The 19,649-nt window shown below is 41.2% G+C and overlaps 1 protein-coding gene across 2 annotated transcripts in view; it reads right to left on the minus strand.

The window, feature by feature from the left end:
• The window catches only part of LOC131139865 (protein kinase C-binding protein NELL1-like), a 238,263-nt gene that overhangs the window by 70,658 nt on the left and 147,956 nt on the right, over window positions 1–19,649 (minus strand). For both annotated transcript variants that reach the window (XM_058089793.1, XM_058089792.1), the window contains exon 13: window positions 6,938–7,063. In XM_058089793.1, the coding sequence (XP_057945776.1) occupies window positions 6,938–7,063 (126 nt within the window). The remainder of the gene's footprint in view (window positions 1–6,937; window positions 7,064–19,649) is intronic.

Below are 19,649 nucleotides of genomic sequence, written 5' to 3' on the forward strand. Positions count from 1 at the left end.
TTGGATACAATTACATCGGATGTATCTTCATGTGTGATGCATTGAATGCTGATCTGTTTTGGCTCTTGGAAATGACTATGTACTACAAAAAATTGTATAACAAAATGATTAATCTACAAAGTGTAAGATAAAATATATATTATATATAAAATACTGAATGTTTTCTTGTCCATAAATGCCATGTATCATGTGATATGGCTCGCTTCATCATGATTGTGTTGGTAATTATAGGTTATCACATGGTTTGTCTGGTATCAGGCCCAGTATGATCTTATTATGATCTTATTATCACATATTTTTTAATCATGAGCTTATTATCACATACTATTTAATCATGAGCTTATTATCACGTACTATTTAATTAAAAGACCATTTTGTTTCCAGAAAATGTTCAGTTTATTACATGTATTATATCTAAACAGTGTAAACACAATAATTGCAAAAATATTTCAACAATAATATTTTATCAACAGTCTTATCTTATCAATGTTTGACAATCAAAGTTCCATTAATGAAGTTTGGGTTTTTTGGTGACTGGAGAAGCACTAGGCACTAAGCACTTGTGCGCTGTTCTCTGATTGGTTGTTTCACGGGCACGATACAAGATCAGCGCACTCTGAGTGGACAGCTACGGGGGCTGATACTGGACATGGTTAAACTCTATATTTTATCAGTATCACTGCCCTGGGCTTTGACACAGTATCATTTCGGCCTTTTCCCGTATCATTCATGGGCGGTTTCTAGGGTACAGGGACAATTAATACTGTAGTATGTGATAATACTGTAATATATTAATATTATAATGTAGTACTATTAACCTTACCATGGACGGGTGAAGGTCCAGTTTCATATTTATGTTCATGAAAGGCACATTAATGCCTGAACATGGATGAGGTGTTATTATTGTACCCCAACTCCTTGAAACGCAATAAGCACTTCACCTCTCAATAACAATGACAAACGGTGAAAATACAGGTTTTGAAATGCAAACATACCATCTCTTAATGTGTTGATTTGGCTTACTGATCAATTCAAAATGTTTACACACAATTTCCTCTTACGTAACATAACCGTATAGTAACCAAACCATCGACAAACACTATCCACACGCTCAACTGACTGACTCTCACCACAAATCCACAAATTTTAATGTTTAAGTCTGAGGGGTTTATATATCGCTGAGTGACGGGCAAACATCGCGGCAAATTCTGAACCTTTTCCCGAAGCCGTCACGTGGTACAGCCGGGCGGCGAGGCTTCGGACATCATCAATTCCGGCCCCTCGCCCCCAATGAATCAAGCCTCGGTATACGTTTCGCGAAAGTGCCCACTCGATTACTCGACACACGCTTCGAAACCTCTTGTAACGACTGAAATGGACTGAAATGTGTCAGATTGGTCGGTGTCATTACCGATGGTTTTGGAAAACAGGAAACACATCGGACTTTTGAAATGGATCTGTAACCCACTTTCATTGTGCAATCTTTAGGCCTCAGGTGTGGGCTTGTTTGACCACAAGAGTTTGGTTAACCAGAACATTTAGTTTGAACCCAAAACAGTTTCCTTCTGTCAAGAGCTTTTAAGTCAGAGTTATATATCAGCATGTGTTGTGCTAAAACCATGTTGTGGATGTTGTAACTAATCAGTTAACTTTATCAGGGAAAGAGCATTGAATCACAGTCATTTTTTTTTTGCACTTCCAGAGGAGCATGGTAATACATCAGGTACCACACAGTTGTCAGATGGCTCAGCCTGGACAATATGTTAAAAATATTTTGGCACCAGGAAGTGGAGATTCAAGGTTTTTGTAAGATGAAAGGTAAAAAAACATCCCTGAGCTCTCAGATGTGGACTGGGTGGCAAAGGCAAGGGCATTTTAGTTCATGAAATGTATAACCTTGTGAAGACATGCATGAGAATGTTGCTGTTTTTTTTTTTTTAGTCAACCAGAAAACAACATTCACTCTAAAATGCAAAGCCTGAAAGAAGTCAAACTATCAGATAATCATCTCTGCAGATACTCATCCATGTCAGGAGAACTGCAGCTGCAGTGCTTTTAAAAACATGAAGGATGGAATACACCTGATTTATTTTCCCTTAGCATGCAGTGTGGATAATGCACCCCGTGATGTTCAACTGGAGCTCATTGACTTGCAGTCTGATACAGTACTGGCAGACCATCACTGCTGGATTTGTCATCTCTCAAGGATGAGAACTTTCCAAACATGAGGAAACATGCTCAGAAGATGTTGGCTATTTTTGGATTGACCTTCATATTTGAACAAACATTGTCAGCAATGTTGTTTACCAAATCCAGGAACGGATTCTCACTCACAGATGATCATCTTTCAGATGTGCGTAGTATCTCTGCCTCAGACAATCAACCTGACTTTGATGCACCTGTTAAAATTGACTTTTTATGCTAATTTTTTACCCTTTGTATTGCGTTGTGGACTCCTATAGAGCAGCTACACACAATAACCCACACAGAAAACCTTTTCGATTTTGCAGAATCTGCACTGATTCCAGCTTTATTTCCTCGCTTCCCGCCAAAATGGTCTGTTTTAATTTATTCCACCCACGGCCCGCCTCCGAGCACGCCCACTCCACTGTGATTGGTCACACTCCCAAGCGTTCCCAAGTAACATACTACTACTACTTCCGGACGATTGCCGAACCCCACTTTCTAATTTTGTGTTTATAAGAGTTGATAATAAAAAGACTGTGGACTCATAGCATGTGTCTGGCATTAATGCAGCTTTCCGAGTGAGAACGCGCTGCTTCTGGCTTCAGCAACATATTTATTTCATGTTTATATTTATATTTCATGTTCACAAAAATAGTCCTGGGTGAAATGCGGTTGACAGATGAAAATAACTGATTTTGTCCATAGCTGTACTTTTGCTTCTGTAAACCTGAAATGTCCCCTTGTGGGACTAATAAAGGCATATCTTATCTTATCCAAATCTAACATAACATATTATGATTCATTCATTCATTTTCTACCGCTTATCCTCACAAGGGCCGTGGGGGTGCTGGAGCCTATCCCAGATGTCTTTGGGCGAGAGGCAGGGTACACCCTGGACTGGTGGCCAGCCAATCACAGGGCACATATAGACAAACAACCATTCACACTCACATTCATACCTATGGACAATTTGGAGTCGCCAATTAACCTAGCATGTTTTTGGAATGTGAGGGGAAACCGGAGTACCCGGAGAAAACCCATGCATGGAGAACAGTGCTGCCCAAAAAATCATGAGCAATAGTCAACTATAATAATCACCTTCTTTCAACAAATAGGAGTCTGAATAGAAGAATAAGAATCCAGTTAAATAATGCTGGCAACCAGCAAGTTTGAAAGAGCTTCTCATTTCTATGTGGCACAAACATCTACATATATACGAACAAAGTAACGTATGAATTATAACTATACTGCTTTGCTGCATGAACACAGCATGAATGAAATACATTACATTTGAAGAGGAGGTGCACCGCTTCGAATTTTCTGGCCTATCACCAATCTTCATAAAGCCTTGACCTCCTGATTCCGATTTTGGACGATACAGATTTTTTGTTAAAATATGTAACAACATTCACCTTCAGTGTTCCAATCTTATTTTGTTGAAATACACTGAACAATACAAACCGGTTGTTTTAACTCCACATAAGATAGTTCTCATAAATAAAAAATGAAAGGTACACGGGGACCTATTATGCTTTGGCCACTTTTCTGACCTATAAATGTAGTTAGAATGTATTCTTGTGTTAAACGATGCCAAATTTATTCATTAAGAAGTGAGCCCTGAAAGAAGTTTGGGATGGCTCAAAACACTCGGTTTCAGATGGTGTTGTAAAACTGTTCTTTTGTGACATCACAGAGGAGTGGGCTTCCTTATATGGGCGTGGCTGGAGGCCAGATTCGCTCTCTGCCCTCCCCCCAAGCTATGCTTTTCTGTTTACGAAACAAGCTCAGGCAGAAGTTATTGTAGTAGGTGATTCTGAGCAAGAGAAATATATTTTCATCTTTCAACGACATTTCACACACGACTGTTTGTGTGAACATGAACGTGAAAAATCCACCAAACTGAAGCCAAAAGACGCGCGCTCTCGCCAGAAAAGGTGTATTGATGTGCGTCCACGGAGGTGGCAAGAACTGTGTGGAACACGGTAGTCCCGCAAAAAAACATGTAATGACCACATTTCCAATACCGATGTTGTGCCAAGATTGTCTTTGTAATTGTTTGTAAACGTGGCGCCCTCACATCCGGCTTTTCAAAGGTGCCGCTGACAAAGATTGTCCAACAATGAGGGCTCCTCCTCGGGCAGGTGAGGTTGGAGGAGCACCAGCAGTGCCTACTCTTTGTGTTCATACACGATAAGTCAGGCAGGTAGATCTCCTTGACACTTTTCAATTACCTCTCCAAATACTTTATTCAATTATTATCAAGTCCTATACCCACTAAGTTAGAAAGTGTTGTTCGCAGCAGTCAGGAAGTATTTTGGGAGTGGAAACAGAACATTTTAGTGGGAAGCACAAATCCAAGGAAATACAGCTGAAATAGGTTCACATTCTGGAAGATCTAGAAAGTTTTCTGTGCGGGTTATTGTGTGTAGCTGCTCTATAGGAGTCCACAACTCAATACAAAGGGTCGGAAAATGAGCATAATAGGTCCCTTTTAACTGAATTATATCAGTTCCTTTCGTCTTTTATTTTTCAAATTTCAAAAACAAATAAAACTTACACCACAGGTTACACTGCAGACCTGATTTGAGCTTCTTACCAAACATAAAGTGCACACTGACCGACAATGGCTGGTCGTCCAATGCCACAAACTCCATAATTTTCCTCGTAGTAGCTTTGCTCTTTTCACAGCTCATAAGTGCTAACAGCGGGTCACTGCCTGGCTCTTTGCTCCAGCTGGCTTTAGCTTTAACCTTAGCTTGATTACTAAGTTGTCAGTCAGAGAGAGCAAAAGGGGACATTGGCTGACTTTCAGACCTTTACAGAGGAAGATAAGATTGGTGGGTCAGTTTGATATGAAAGGACTGGCAGATCGCGGATCCCCCAAAATGAAGGAAAACAGCACCATTCATTCATTCATTCATTTTCTACAAGAGGCAAGAGGCGGGGTACACCCTGGACTGGTCGGCAGCCAATCACAGGGCACATATAGACAAACAACCATTCACACTCACATTCATACCTATGGACAATTTGGAGTCGCCAATTAACCTAGCATGTTTTTGGAATGTGGGAGGAAACCGCAGTACCCGGAGAAAACCCACGCATGCACGGGGAGAACATGCAAACTCCACACAGAGATGGCCGAGGGTGGAATTGAACCATGGTCTCCTAGCTGTGAGGTCTGCACGCTAACCACTCGACCAAAAACAGCACCAATTTATCAGAATAAACGCAAATTGCACTCAACCTATCAACTGGAGGAATTCATCATTTTACCATTTTAACCACATATTTGAGTTTGTTGGCAAACATTACACATTACGGGGTTTACAAAATCACAAGCGGTCTATAGTATAAGCTATCCTAAGTTGTGAGATAGCTGTTAGTAATCCATATATCATTCTTTCATGGCTAAAATTATCTTTCTAATCTTAAAAAAGACAAGTACAGTAAACCTCGGATATATCGGACTCGGATATATCGGAAATTCGCTCACAACGGACAGATAAAAAAGAACCGATTTTTCTGTAATGCATTTCCAATAAAAATTCATTGCATATATCGGATTTTTTATAACGGATTTCGCCTATTTCGGACAACATCTCCAGTCCCGTTCCAATGCATTTCCATTCAATTTCCCTTGCATATATCGGATGGCCGCATCGTGGCGCTCCGAAGCTAGCTGACATTCTGAGACGTTTTAAAGCAGAGGACATTTTTAATGCCGACGAAACTGGGTTATTCTGGCAAATGCTGCCAGAAAACACGCTGGGATTTATTGAATGAGATCTTAACCTCACTATTGGAAATAACGTAGGCCTGACGGGCGTAACAGGGCCTAGCTTAATTAACAATTTGTTATGCTCAGAGTCCAATAAAGTTAAATTCTCATTACCTTACGTCTCTTTTCATTGCCCAGTCCAGGTACATTGGAAACATAGTCAAGGAAGTGCCTTTTTATAAAGGATAAAATCCGATTTACGCATATACCGGATATAAATCTGCGTAAAACGGACATTTTCCGGTATACGCATATAACGGATTTCGTTTATATCGGACAAAACCAGTGGGAACAATTGAATCCGATATATCCGAGGTTTACTGTAACATCTTATGACGAAGTAGCCACTTCTCACGGGGAGTCCCAAGGGGCTTGCAGACTCATACATGGTCCTGTGGGTAGGTCGAACCTCTTCCACTACACATATTTCACAGTCCCAATTGCAATTCACTTTTCTATACAAGAGCATCTATTTTAATAACAGCATTGTTAAATGGCACCAGTCATTGCAAAACTATACATTGGGTTTTAACATCAAATATGTTGTATTCAGCCATTTATCGATATTTGTGCGTGGTTAAGGCTCAGCACACAATTTTAGAGATGTGGTTTTCCACTGAACCAGTGCATTTACTGCGATTCCATGCCAAACTAACAACTGTACTGTGTGGGTTGGCAATGTCGTAAATTGTTGTAAATTTCGTAGGTGTTAAGTTTCAGTTTGTTGCCTTGATTTTTCACAGAACTAACAACAAATAAGTCAGAAAGTCTGAAAAGCACGTGATCGGTTAATCTCCGTCCATGTTTTCCCATGTAAATTGCACAGCAAACGAGAGACAAGGCTTGAAAGTGGGATCAACATTTCAAAATGATGCCGCAAACTTAATTCCCACTGTGCATGCCCAGCTGAACATGGAAATTGAATCACTGTCGAATATGAAACCCGAAATTATCACCACACAGACATACCAGTGCAGGAAAACTCATCCACTCGGGTGAAGCCTGGCAAACAGTCACAGCGATGGCTTCCAGGCAGGTTGACGCACACCGTGTTGGACTGGCAGTAATGCATCTGTGTTGCACACTCGTCAATATCTGGGAACAAAAAGAAGAGACACAGTGGATTAAAGCCCAATTTAGGCTGATCAGGCAGCTGATGAGGAAAGCGGCTGGAGCTCGAACAGCTTCAAGACAATTGCTTTAATCACACAGAAGAGCAATGTTGAGACTCAACTCCCCAGCCATCACGAGTGGCAGAAAACATCTTTAATTAACGATCTCAAGAAGCGATTCCTCATGTATTAAAAGAAGAGAGCGATATATTTGGTTACAGCACAGGACTCTTATCATTAATTATGAAGATTGAGAATAGAGTCCAGAATGAAAGTACACAAAGTGTAAACAGCAGTTGCCGAACGCCTCTAGAAAGTGAAATTTAAGTCTGTGTGCGTGGAAAGTGAAAGTGACAATTAAAGCTGGTATGAGTGAGAACAATGCATTTATTGAATGCATTTATTGTGTGTCTCCCAGTAATTTCCCACGAGTCATATCTAAGTGTTTCACAACCCTGATTGTGCTGTGAGTGTGTATCATGGTGGGTGTGGGTGTGTCCTGAAGTTATTGAGTTATTAGACTGTATAACAGCTAACAAGAGGGAAAAAAAGGTAATTTTAGAATTGTGACTTGTTTCAGACACCAGAGGCAACGGAAATGGTCTTACTTTTAGACAGCGACCCCCTCATTGTTAGGTTTTTAACACAAACAGGCAATTTTAAAAGAAATCAAAACACAGCTGTTTTGTAGCTATTGTGTAGTACTTTTTAACTAATGAAACTTTAGTGAAGGTTAAAGGAACTCAGTTTGCAAATTGGGTGTATTGCAGACCAGGGGGACCTGAGAACTGCCACAGGCTTAGCTACAGGGGAAGGCACAGGCCATGGAAGACCTGCAGTACACCAAATACTGTAAGGTTGTGAGAACTAAACTCAATCGCACAATTTATTTGTCTTGCTTTTACACCCTTTTACAGGGGTGGGAATGACTGGGTGTTGAGGATTTAGACAGGAATTGAACCCGCAACGTCTGAAAGACTGCAGCACAAGGAAATTCAAACAATGCACAACGATGAGCCAATTCAAGAAACGATACAAGCAGTTGATGTTTGCTAAATACAAGGATGAAGAGTCTTGAACCAGTCATGATGTGCTATATATATCACTATATTGACACTTACTATGGTACCCATTATGTCATTGGATGCTCATATCACCTCGTACTTCGGTATGAGGTGCATTATTAAAAAAAAAAAAAAAAAAAAAAAAAAACCTTAAACTGTATTATGGAAAGCAGGAAGTGAACAAATGTAACAGTTACTGATTGTAAAAGTACCAAATGGAGGGCTAGGATTTAATAAGCTTTGCTTCTTCCTACTCCTTTTGGACATGTGGAACTGTGAACTGATTATGGGATGCACTCAATTGTAATCTGATGCATGTTCAAATGAAATAAAACCATGACCATGACCATTACCATTACCATTACCATTACCATTACCATTACCATTACCATTACCATTACCATTACCATGTAGCATTATAACATAAGGAATGGTTTCCTCCCACATTCCAAAAACATGCTAGGTTAATTGACGACTCCAAATTGTCCATAGGTATGAATGTGAGTGTGAATGGTTGTTTGTCTATATGTGCCCTGTGATTGGCTGGCCACCAGTCCAGGGTGTACCCCGCCTCTTGCCCGAAGACAGCTGGGATAGGCTCCAGCACCCCCGCGACCCTCGTGAGGATAAGTTGTAGAAAATGAATTAATGTTTGCTTTAAGGTGTGAGTGTAGACAAAGGCAAACATCATTCACACTCATTCATACATTCATACCTATGGACAATTTTAGAGTTGCCGATTAACCGAACAGGTTTTTGGAACGTGGGGAAAAAAACAGACAACCCACACACGCACAGGGAGAACATGCAAACTCCACACAGAGATGCCCAAGGGGAGAATCGAACGCAGGATCTCCCGACTGTGTGGCCAACATGCTAACCACTCATCTATCATGCAATAACATAATAATGTCCTCAATAAATAAAAATATGTCTGTTTTCATTATCTTTCAAAACTGATGAGGCAACTCGATATTTGCAGTACCAAGCTACTGTATTATGTGTGTTTGTGTTTTTTTTTCTCTCCTGGGGCGAGGTCTGCTGTCATTTCACACATGGAGTCATTTTTTTTCAAATATACCAGGGTGTGTCTGTTCCGTGTCTTCACTTCCCCCATTCCTCACTTTCCACATCTCTGCTGCTTTATTCATGCAGTGATGTAGGTCAGGACTGGAGAACAGCTAAAAATAAGACATGATAGAACTTGTGTGTGCGGTGGTACCGCCCCTTTGTGTCAAAGTGTGTGTCTGTGGACAGGATGTTGTGTGTCTTTGAATGTGACAATTTAGACAGATGAGACAGCGAGTGCCTGCATACCCACTTACTGTACGGAAGTTAACACAAGCATGTTTCTATTCAACAGGAACAATGACTCCTGGTAACCTTTGCGTATTAACAACCATCGACTTAGGGAACAAATCACTTCCTCTGACAGATTGTAGTTCTTTTCATGTCTTTGATGCTGCTCTGCTGTTGCACCACATTGAGAAAGGAATACAAACAAATCTTAGCTTACCTCGCTATAAAAACACAGTTGCTTTTCCTCTTGTTTTGTAAAATATTAATGCTTTGCATGTGATTTTGTTTTGTGTGATCTTGACACGCAGTAGAGTGATTTGCCCCTCCAATTTGCATTCCCCTTCTTCTTTGACCTCCCTTTGTCACCCTCTTTATTTTTATTTACACCGAAATTAATCTCACTCAACAATTATGAGCCGTGATAATTGAGGCTGGCAGAGTGTGACACAGAGCGCATACATAAACACACTTGCAAATTTGATATTTCATTCATGTTCACATAATCCCTCTTTTTAGTGGAATTAATCCGCTAATAGTAAATGACAGTGAGAATACAAAAAAAAATAAAAACATGGAATATATTGAAAAAATACCAGCGTACAGCATCAATTTCTCATTTAATGAAATCAGATAGTGAGGAACAGTTGTATTATCATGCATAATCTTGTTCCCCCTTGATCCCAGGTAACATAAGAGAGTAGCATAATAGTGACTAATTACAACGATAATGGATTTGCATTAGTCTAGTAATGAATAAAATGATCACATTCTTATACTAACCCTGAGATGTCAACCGGTGATGGGAAACTCAATTCCTTTTACTGACTACGCAAAGCCTGTAGGAAGAATATTCCAATGGATATGATTTTCTGCGGTGGCACAGCGGTCTAGTGGTTAGCTCGCAGACCTCACAGCTAGGAGACCAGGGTTCAATTACACCCTCGGCCATCTCTGTGCATGCGTGGGTTTTTCCAGGTACTGGCGACTCCAAATTGTCCATAGGTATGAATGTGAGTATGAATGGTTGTTTGTCTATATGTGCCCTGTGATTGGCTGGCGACCAGTCCAGGGTGTACCCCGCCTCTTGCCCAAAGTCAGCTGGGATAGGCTCCGGCACCCCCCGCGACCCTCGTGAGGAAAAAGCGGTAGAAAATGAATGAATGAATGCATATGATTTTCTGTGTGCCATGCAGGAGAACCTTGCACACGGGCAAGCCAGGGGAGGAATACGTGTGTTGCAAGTTTAAAAGTACACTGAGCACATTGGCCAACCACAGCAGTGCTCCGGCAGCCGGGAGCTGACATTACTCCACCAGTTGTAGACTGTGGTTCGCCCCACCTCTGTGGACGCTTCTCAAAAACTGTTGACACATCAGTCAAATCTTAGCTAAAACCAGTAAACATCCTCTGTCTCGTACAACACTATGCTTGTCTACCTGAGCAATATTGCCTGGATGAAGTCACTTCCAAAAATGAGGCAGAGCTCCGATGGCTTTTTTATGTTCACTTTTATGTTCACTTTCAAAAATCGAACAATGTAGAACAGGGGTCTGAAACAAGCGGCCCGCGGGCCAAATGTGGCCCCCAGGACACTAGTTTGAGGCCCCCGCCTTGATATGAAAGTTTAATGTCAGTGCGACCCGTGCAAGTTTGATATGGATGCTGTATGGTATCATGTACCCAGAAAAAATTATTACGTTTGATTAATGTTCATGTTAAAGGTTAAATAACTGTTAATAATTGTCCTCCCTATCCGTGTGGAAGTGGTAAGTTTTTGGCTATTTAAGTTTAAAGGAAATAACTTGGAGGCTACCGTTTAGGTCGCTAGCTCTCTAGTTTGCGAGTTAGCATGTGTCTCAAGACCCTGCAGTTGCGCAATATGTTGTAAATAAAAAGAGTATAAATGTGACTATAGTCGTGTTTTGTCATGTCTACAGGGCTCTAATAATGCTTTGTTCATTTTAATCTGAAAAAAATCATTTGTCTACCCACCAACTATATGTGGTTTCTAAATTTTTAATTATTTGCCGTTTTATTATTATTATTATTATATTTATTTATTACTGATTGATTGATTTTCTTTATTATTGATGTGTTTATTTATTTTTCATCTTATTTTGTGAAGAAAAATAAAAACTAAGATATTTGAGAACAGTGGAATGTTTTATCAGAGCTTTTATTGTAGAAAATCGGAACCAAAGCACTGAAAAAGTTTGTATATTTTTCTGTTTATAATAAATGTGTTTGGTTTTTTTTTGGAAAACCTGATGCGGCCCAGCCTTGCCCAGACCCTAGCTCCAGTGGCCCCCAGGTAAATTGAGTTTGACACCCTTGATGTAGAACATAATTACAAACAAGATACTGTACAACATATTTAAGCAATTAAATTTATTAAATTTATCTTAATTTATTTTTCAACAAAAAATATGCAGTTTTACTTTTTCAGCTGAACACTACAGTCATTTTTCACATTAAATGTGAATTACTGAGTGTCATTACTGATTGTGTCAAATGTCTACATCCACAAAGCTTCCCCATATTGACGATCAAAGTAAGCCTGTGTTTCTTCAGACTCTTCTCATGGCTCTTATTTGAACATTTTTTTACGTGGTTTGGGCCAAGCGATTTTCATGAAGGAGTTTTGGTCTCCATGGAGAGGTGTGCAGAGACGTCAGATGGCTCCAAAGAATGACAAAACCCCCTCATCCTTCCAGGCTGCTAATACAGCCGACCTAAAAACATAATCAGCATGCTATTCACCCTACTCTGATGCAGCACATCTTCTCTTGAATTCAGAGGAGAAAAAGACAAACTACCGGTAATCTATTTAATTATACAGAGCTTTTAGAAAGCAGCATTACTTATGGCCAGCATTGTCCTTCAAGATGTGCAGAGAGAAAAGATCATTTTGCTGTAGAAGATCAGAGGCTGCTCAGGAGCTTGCAACTTGCCATGTCTAGAAGAAAGCAGCTCATGGGTTAGGACAAGCGTGAGGTAGGGGAGGTTTCATCTCGCTGTCAGTCTGCAACACTCGCCACGAGCTGCCATTCACCGCACGGCATACTGACAGACGTTCACACGTATGACGACTGAAAGTGTGACAGAGTCCGTCTGACAGATGGGGCAGAAGCGTTTACCGGGCTGACAGGTGCGAGGGTGTGTGTGTGTGTGTGTGTGTAAAGTTAATGAATGTATAACAGTGTGCCTCCATATGTCAAATCATGTTTATGTTTACCAAAACGCTTTTGCATAGCTGATTGCTGATTGCACATCTACACATATTTAAAGGCAAATCAGAATTGACTTGTTGACACTTGGGACTCTAATTTGGTGGTGCAGCGCAAGGTGGCGCAGGGTCACGCATAATGGAAACTCAACCTGACGGCAGCTGAAAGTATGATGCCAACTGGGGCCGACTCTACAATCCCTGGAAATCAACATTTTAGAAGTGAAAAATCTGTCAGAAAAAAAAAAAAAAAGCACACGATAGGCTCCACTCATCGCTCATCTCCGTGGTTCTGCTTCTTCATATACCTGATCGCCCGTCCCGCCCCTCCCCTTAATCATCCAATCACAGTGGAATGATGCGCCTTCTCTCCACCCTCTTTTCCACTTGCGCCAGTAGGAGGGATGGAGGCGTGGGTGCGTGGCTCTGCGCTAGATGATGACACTCTCGAAATTTGCAAAGTGCGTCGGCGCAAGGCAGGTGCGCCACGCCTCGTCTACAAAATTAGAGCCCTTAGACCAGGGGTCTCAAACTCAATTTACCTGGGGGCCACTGGAGCTCGGGTCTGGGCAAGGCTGGGCCGCATCAGGTTTTCCAAAAAAAAAAAAAAAAAAAAAACGCATTTATTAAAAACAGAAAAATGAATAAACTTTGCTTTGGTTCCGATTTTCTACAAGAAAAGCTCTGATAAAACATTCCACTGTTCTCAAATGTCTTACTTTTTATTTTTCTACACGAAATAAGATCAAGAATAAAGAAAATCAATCAATCAGTAATAAATAAATATAATAATAATAATAAAACGGCAAATAATTAAAAAATTAAGAAACCACATATAGTTGGTGGGTAGACAAATTATTTTTTTCAGATTAAAATGAACAAAGCATTATTAGAGCCCTGTAGACATGACAAAACACGACTATAGTCACATTTATACTCTTTTTATTTACAACATATTGCGCAACTGCAGGGTCTTGAGACACATGCTAACTCGCAAACTAGAGAGCTAGCGACCTAAACGGTAGCCTCCAAGTTCATTCATTCATTCATTTTCTACCGCTTTTTCCTCACGAGGGTCGCGGGGGGTGCTGGAGCCTATCCCAGCTGTCTTAGGGCGTAAGGCGGGGTACACCCTGGACTGGTCGCCAGCCAATCACAGGGCACATATAGACAAACAACCATTCACACTCACATTCATACCTATGGACAATTTGGAGTCGCCAATTAACCTAACATGTTTTTGGAATGTGGGAGGAAACCGGAGTACCCGGAGAAAACCCACGCATGCACGGGGAGAACATGCAAACTCCACACAGAGATGCCCGAGGGTGGAATTGAACGCTGGTCTCCTAGCTGTGAGGTCTGTGCGCTACCCCTAGACCACCATGCCGCCCAGCCTCCAAGTTATTTCCTTTAAACTTAAATAGCCAAAAACTTACCACTTCCACACGGATAGGGAGGATAACTATTAACAGTTATTTAACCTTTAACATGAACATTAATCAAACGTAATAATTTTTTCTGGGTACATGATACCATACAGCATCTATATCAAATTTGCGCGGGCCACACTAACATTAAACTTTCATATCAAGGCGGGGGCCTAAACTAGCATCCGCGTGTTTGAGACCCCTGCCTTAGACGATCTAGCCATCATTTATTTCTTAATGAAATATCTCCTGGAAGCATAGCATCGGTTGAAGTATGCTGTGTGTGGACTGTCATGGCGAGCCGACTCACAAATTAAATACACTGTAATAAGTTTTTTTTTTTTCCTCTTGTTTAGGCATTATCAAATAGGAACACGTCTGGCTCAAAAGGGAACAAAATGACTCAACTAAAACCGTTTGTTTCAACCCAAATGATTAGGGGCTACTGTAAAAAACAAACATTTATCCCTATTGTAGCAATTCATTTTCTTAATATTTCAACTGTCTCCAGCCAGTCGTGATATGGATAATATCATTGACAGCAGGTGGTGACATTTGGTTCTCTTTGTTTTAGACTCCTGATACATATCCAGCTTTGCTTTATGCATCAGAACACCTGGATTTGTCAAGACGGTCATTATGAAGGTGTAGCATGTGTTTGTTTCAGATGACTGGTTCAAGTTATCAGCGAACTCTTACATTCATTTTAGTTCAATTCCTGCAGGACTATGTTTGTAATTAAAGAAAAAAAAAACAACAAATACTACAAATGAATATTTACTGCATACCTTTAAGGTAGATAAACAATGAGTAAGGAGTAAGCTCGCAAACAGCCAAGGTGATCCACATTTTGCTTCACCCTCAAGGTGTCCTGCATCAGTGTCACCGCATCCTCATTCAAGGCATGCGTGAGACCCCAGAGACCAAGTGGAGGACAGCTGAAGATAAGGAGAGGTTGACTCTCCCGTACAGACTGTTTGTAATGTTCCAACATGTCCTCAGCTTACATTTTGGAAATATTAAGCTTCTATGTCTAGGGTTTAGCATTCCCATGGAGGTTCAGGGGTGCAAGAATGTCGATTTTGCCATTTCCAAATAACCGAAACGTTAAATTGGGTTTTGCTATTTCACTTCCATACATGAAATTATATGTCTTGAATATTATTGTTCACAATCCATGAATACCCGACCATCATCCTTCTCATTAATGGTAAGGTTGTGGTTCTGCATCATATTGGCATGCACTCTCAGTGTTTTGACACATTTCACACCAGACAAGAAAAACATGTTGGTATTGACTCTGAAAAATAGTGAAACCATTCATCCATTCATTTTCTACTGCTTATCCTCACAAGAGTCGCAGGGGGTGCTGGAGCCTATCCCAGCTGTCATCGGGCGAGAGGCGGGGTACACCCTGGACTGGTGGCTAGCCAATCACAGGGCACATATAGACAAACAACCATTCACACTCACATTCATACCTATGGACAATTTGGAGTCGCCAATTAACCTAGCATGTTTTTGGAATGTGGGAGGAAACCGGAGTACCCGGAGAAAACCCACGCATGCACGGGGAGAACATGCAAATTCCACATAGAGATGGCCGAGGATGGAATCGAACTCGGACCGTGCAGGCCATATATGAAAATTGGTGACTCCAAATTGTTCATAGGTATGAATGTGAGTGTGAATGGTTGTTTGTCTATATGTGCCCTGTGATTGGCTGGCGACCAGTCCAGGGTGTACCCCGCCTCTCGTCCGAAGACAGCTGGGATAGGCTCCAGCATACCCGCGACTATAGATTATATATAGATTATAGTGATTATAAGCGGCATAGAAAATGGATGGATGGATAGAAAAAAAAAAAACATTCATACACTACTAACTTTTATCACACTACATCACTTCCTCACATGTTAATTTTAACATACAAACATACAAAATGCTGTTTTCCACTTCCAAGATGAGCCTCCCGTCGTTTGATGACTTGATGACCCGGCAGTACCGATAATGATTTCCGACCTACTGCCAGTGTACAGGCAATAAAGAGACGTAATACAGTGCTTTCAGACTCATATCATTTTGAAATGCACCGGAAAGGTTTGACCTTGAAGCATCTGACTTCCTATTTGGGATTTCAGTCTTGCAGAATGCATCCGGTGGCTGCACCGGTACTGCAACAGATTCAGTATGAGCCCAGGTTCAAATTGTATGGAGGTTCTTTGTGATGTTGTACGCGTGTGGAAAATATGTATTGTCCATGGTAAAAACAGGGCGGCACGGTGGTCTAGGGGTTAGCGCACAGACCTCACAGCTAGGAGACCAGGGTTCAATTCCACCCTCGGGCATCTCTGTGTGGAGTTTGCATGTTCTCCCCGTGCATGCGTGGGTTTTCACCGGGTACTCCGGTTTCCTCCCACATTCCAAAAACATGCTAGGTTAATTGGCGACTCCAAATTGTCCATAGGTATGAATGTGAGTGTGAATGGTTGTTTGTCTATATGTGCCCTGTGATTGGCTGGCGACCAGTCTAGGGTGTACCCCGCCTTACGCCCGAAGACAGCTGGGATAGGCTCCAACACCCCCCGCGACCCTCGTGAGGAAAAGCAGTAGAAAATGAATGAATGAATGAATGGTAAAAACATGTATTGATTCAGTGTATAGTAAAGCAAACTACCTTAACGGAGCCCATGCTCATCAATCTGAAGGAAAGGCATAAAACATATAGCCTGGAAAATTAGGTGGCTCAGACATAAATTTTTTAGACATCTGATAATGGACTCCTCATAGATTGCCAGTGACCTTTTAACCCCGTCTTTCACCCTCCCTGACAATTTATCAATCCAAGCTTATGCTCAATATTGTATTATACTCTAATACAGTGAAATAGTAACATGGACATCTGTTCAACTCCAGACACCCTGAGACCTTGTCACAGATGTATTCACTGTCTACGACATGGAACCACAGGCTCGGTGTGTTACATACATATACACGCAACAGAGGAAACACGAGTGGTGGCTCGCCTGAGACGACCGAGTGCCCTTGGATTGCGATCCATCTGCTTGGTCTGACTTGCCGATTAGTTCTGCATCACTGCACAAATCTCTATTTCTGCGAGGTCATCTGTTGTCTCTCTGCTGCAAGCCAAGTATTGCTTTATCATCTAAAAACTGAGTGAACAAAGTAAAGAGATTTGTGGAACTGACAAAAATCAAGAGTTCTGCTACAATACATGTTCACACTATGAGTGGCTGTTTTTTTTTGTTTTTTTTAACCATTCTGGACAGACAAAACAAACCATTTTAAGATGACATTTTCAAGTTAAAAGGTTACTAAAAAGTTTTGGTGCCCTTTCTTTTTCCCGAATGAGGAACTATATCTTGTCTGAGCAGGATATCGGCAGCGTATTTTATTCTAGTCGAGTCATAGCACAAGGAATGCAACTCTCAGGCGGACAATCCATTAGGTTTTAGGTGTTGCAGCTGAGCTTTGAGATTGCATATGGGGTGTTGTTAAGATCCACAACAAGTGACTATTGTAAAAACACAAGACGGCATTGCAACTCTTGTCTTAAAGGGATAGTTCACATTTTTTGACATGAAGTCGTATGAAACCCACATAAGCAGTGAAGTCCATCAACAGTGACTTACTCCCTTCCGTCCTTTCTAATAAACGAAACGCCATAAATGAAATTACCCCTTAATATTGGTCATATTTTTGCAAAGGAGCATCATTTTAAGCTATAGATTCAAATGTAAATTACATAGATGTAAATATAGATGTAAATGTAAATTACATGCCCTGTGATTGGCTGGCGACCAGTCCAGGGTGTACCCCGCCTCTTGCCCAAAGACAGCTGGGATAGGCTCCAGCAACCCCCGCGACCCTCGTGAGGAAAAAGCGGTAGAAAATAAATGAATGAATGAATGTAAATTACACAAAGTAAAAAGTTCACTGTTTAAGCAGTTCATTCATTCATTCATTTTCTACCTCTTTACCTCACGAGGGTCGCGGGGGTGCTGGAGTCTATCCCAGCTGTCTTCGGGCGTAAGGCGGGGTACACCCTAGACTGGTCGCCAGCCAATCACAGGGCACATATAGACAAACAACCATTCACACTCACATTCATACCTATGGACAATTTGGAGTCGCCAATTAACCTAGCATGTTTTTGGAATGTGGGAGGAAACCGGAGTACCCGGAGAAAACCCACGCATGCATGGGGAGAACATGCAAACTCCACACAGAGATGCCCGAGGGTGGGATTGAACCCTGGTCTCCTAGCTGTGAGGTCTGCGCGCTAACCCCTACACCACCGTGCCGCCCTGTTTAAGCAGTTATAAGCTAAAAAAATCCTGAATGTGACGCAAAAATTTTACACATAAACTTCAAATCATCTATAGCTTATCGTTGGTTCTTCTACCGTTGCCCTTTCTATTCACTGAAGCACCATAAGCATGCTGCCTTTTCCCAGCCTGCAAAGATGTTATCATCTCCTTACCGACTGAAGTATCCTCAACTTGTATAATTGAGACACAACCCTGGATGCCCCGAGCAACTGACATTCGATGCAGTCTGAAGGACAGCTATGGAAACAAGGGAGCGGTATAGAATATGCCATCAGCACAGAAAGAGGAAGACATTTTAAATGCGATTTGCTCTAGCGCTTAAATATCAAATTAAAGCAATTAAATGCCAGTGACAGCAGGACACAGATAAGGTGGATGAAAAAAAAAAAATCCTGCTGTTGGCAGTGACATATATTATCTGGTGTCAAATGTTAACAAACACTGGACAAGGTAATGACATCTTTAGGACATATACTGCACCAAATGTTTTTTGACCTTTCAGTGACATGAACACATCTTCATAAACCTCCAACCTTGTATTTAGTTCTGGCAGAGCTTTTAGCATAAACATCCTTCATATATATTAATTATATCTTGCCGCAGGGCCAAATTTGACTTGGTAAAGTCATTACTCACTTAGTGCTGGATCCCTGTCATCACGGGGTGTGGACGTAGTAAACTCCAGCGGCAGGCAGACTAGGCTGACTTGTATATAAAATCTATACTGTATATTAGGGGTGAGCCTATAGATTGGCCACAGATTCGCCAATATTAGTGAAAAAGAATGGTATCGACATGGTATCCCTCCGCCGATCAGCTCTGCCCCCACTGCAGCATTCAGAATAGGCTTGTCTTGCTAAAGACACGTACTGTGGACTGTACTGTACTTGTGAACGTGAGCAAAATTTAGGGATGAGTACCGCCTCAGTAAGGATTGGGAGTATGCAAACACTTTTAATGCAGGAGGATGTTTTGCGCTTGAAATTGCCCTCAGTGCACACTGATATGACACTGATTTTGCGGGCACAGAAGAGGGAGTTGGCTTCAAAAGGCAGCGCATGCCTGCTTTCTATTCAGGTTTTCAATTCATAATGTGAGAAGACTAGAAATAAATTGTGAGATAGAAAACGTCAGTATTTCTATCTAGAAAACCAGCATTTTGTTCATGTTCTGGTAAAACAAGCATATTGGCTTTGTT

Source organism: Doryrhamphus excisus, chromosome 12, assembly GCF_030265055.1.
Source record: "Doryrhamphus excisus isolate RoL2022-K1 chromosome 12, RoL_Dexc_1.0, whole genome shotgun sequence".
Taxonomy (NCBI): Eukaryota; Metazoa; Chordata; class Actinopteri; order Syngnathiformes; family Syngnathidae; genus Doryrhamphus; species Doryrhamphus excisus.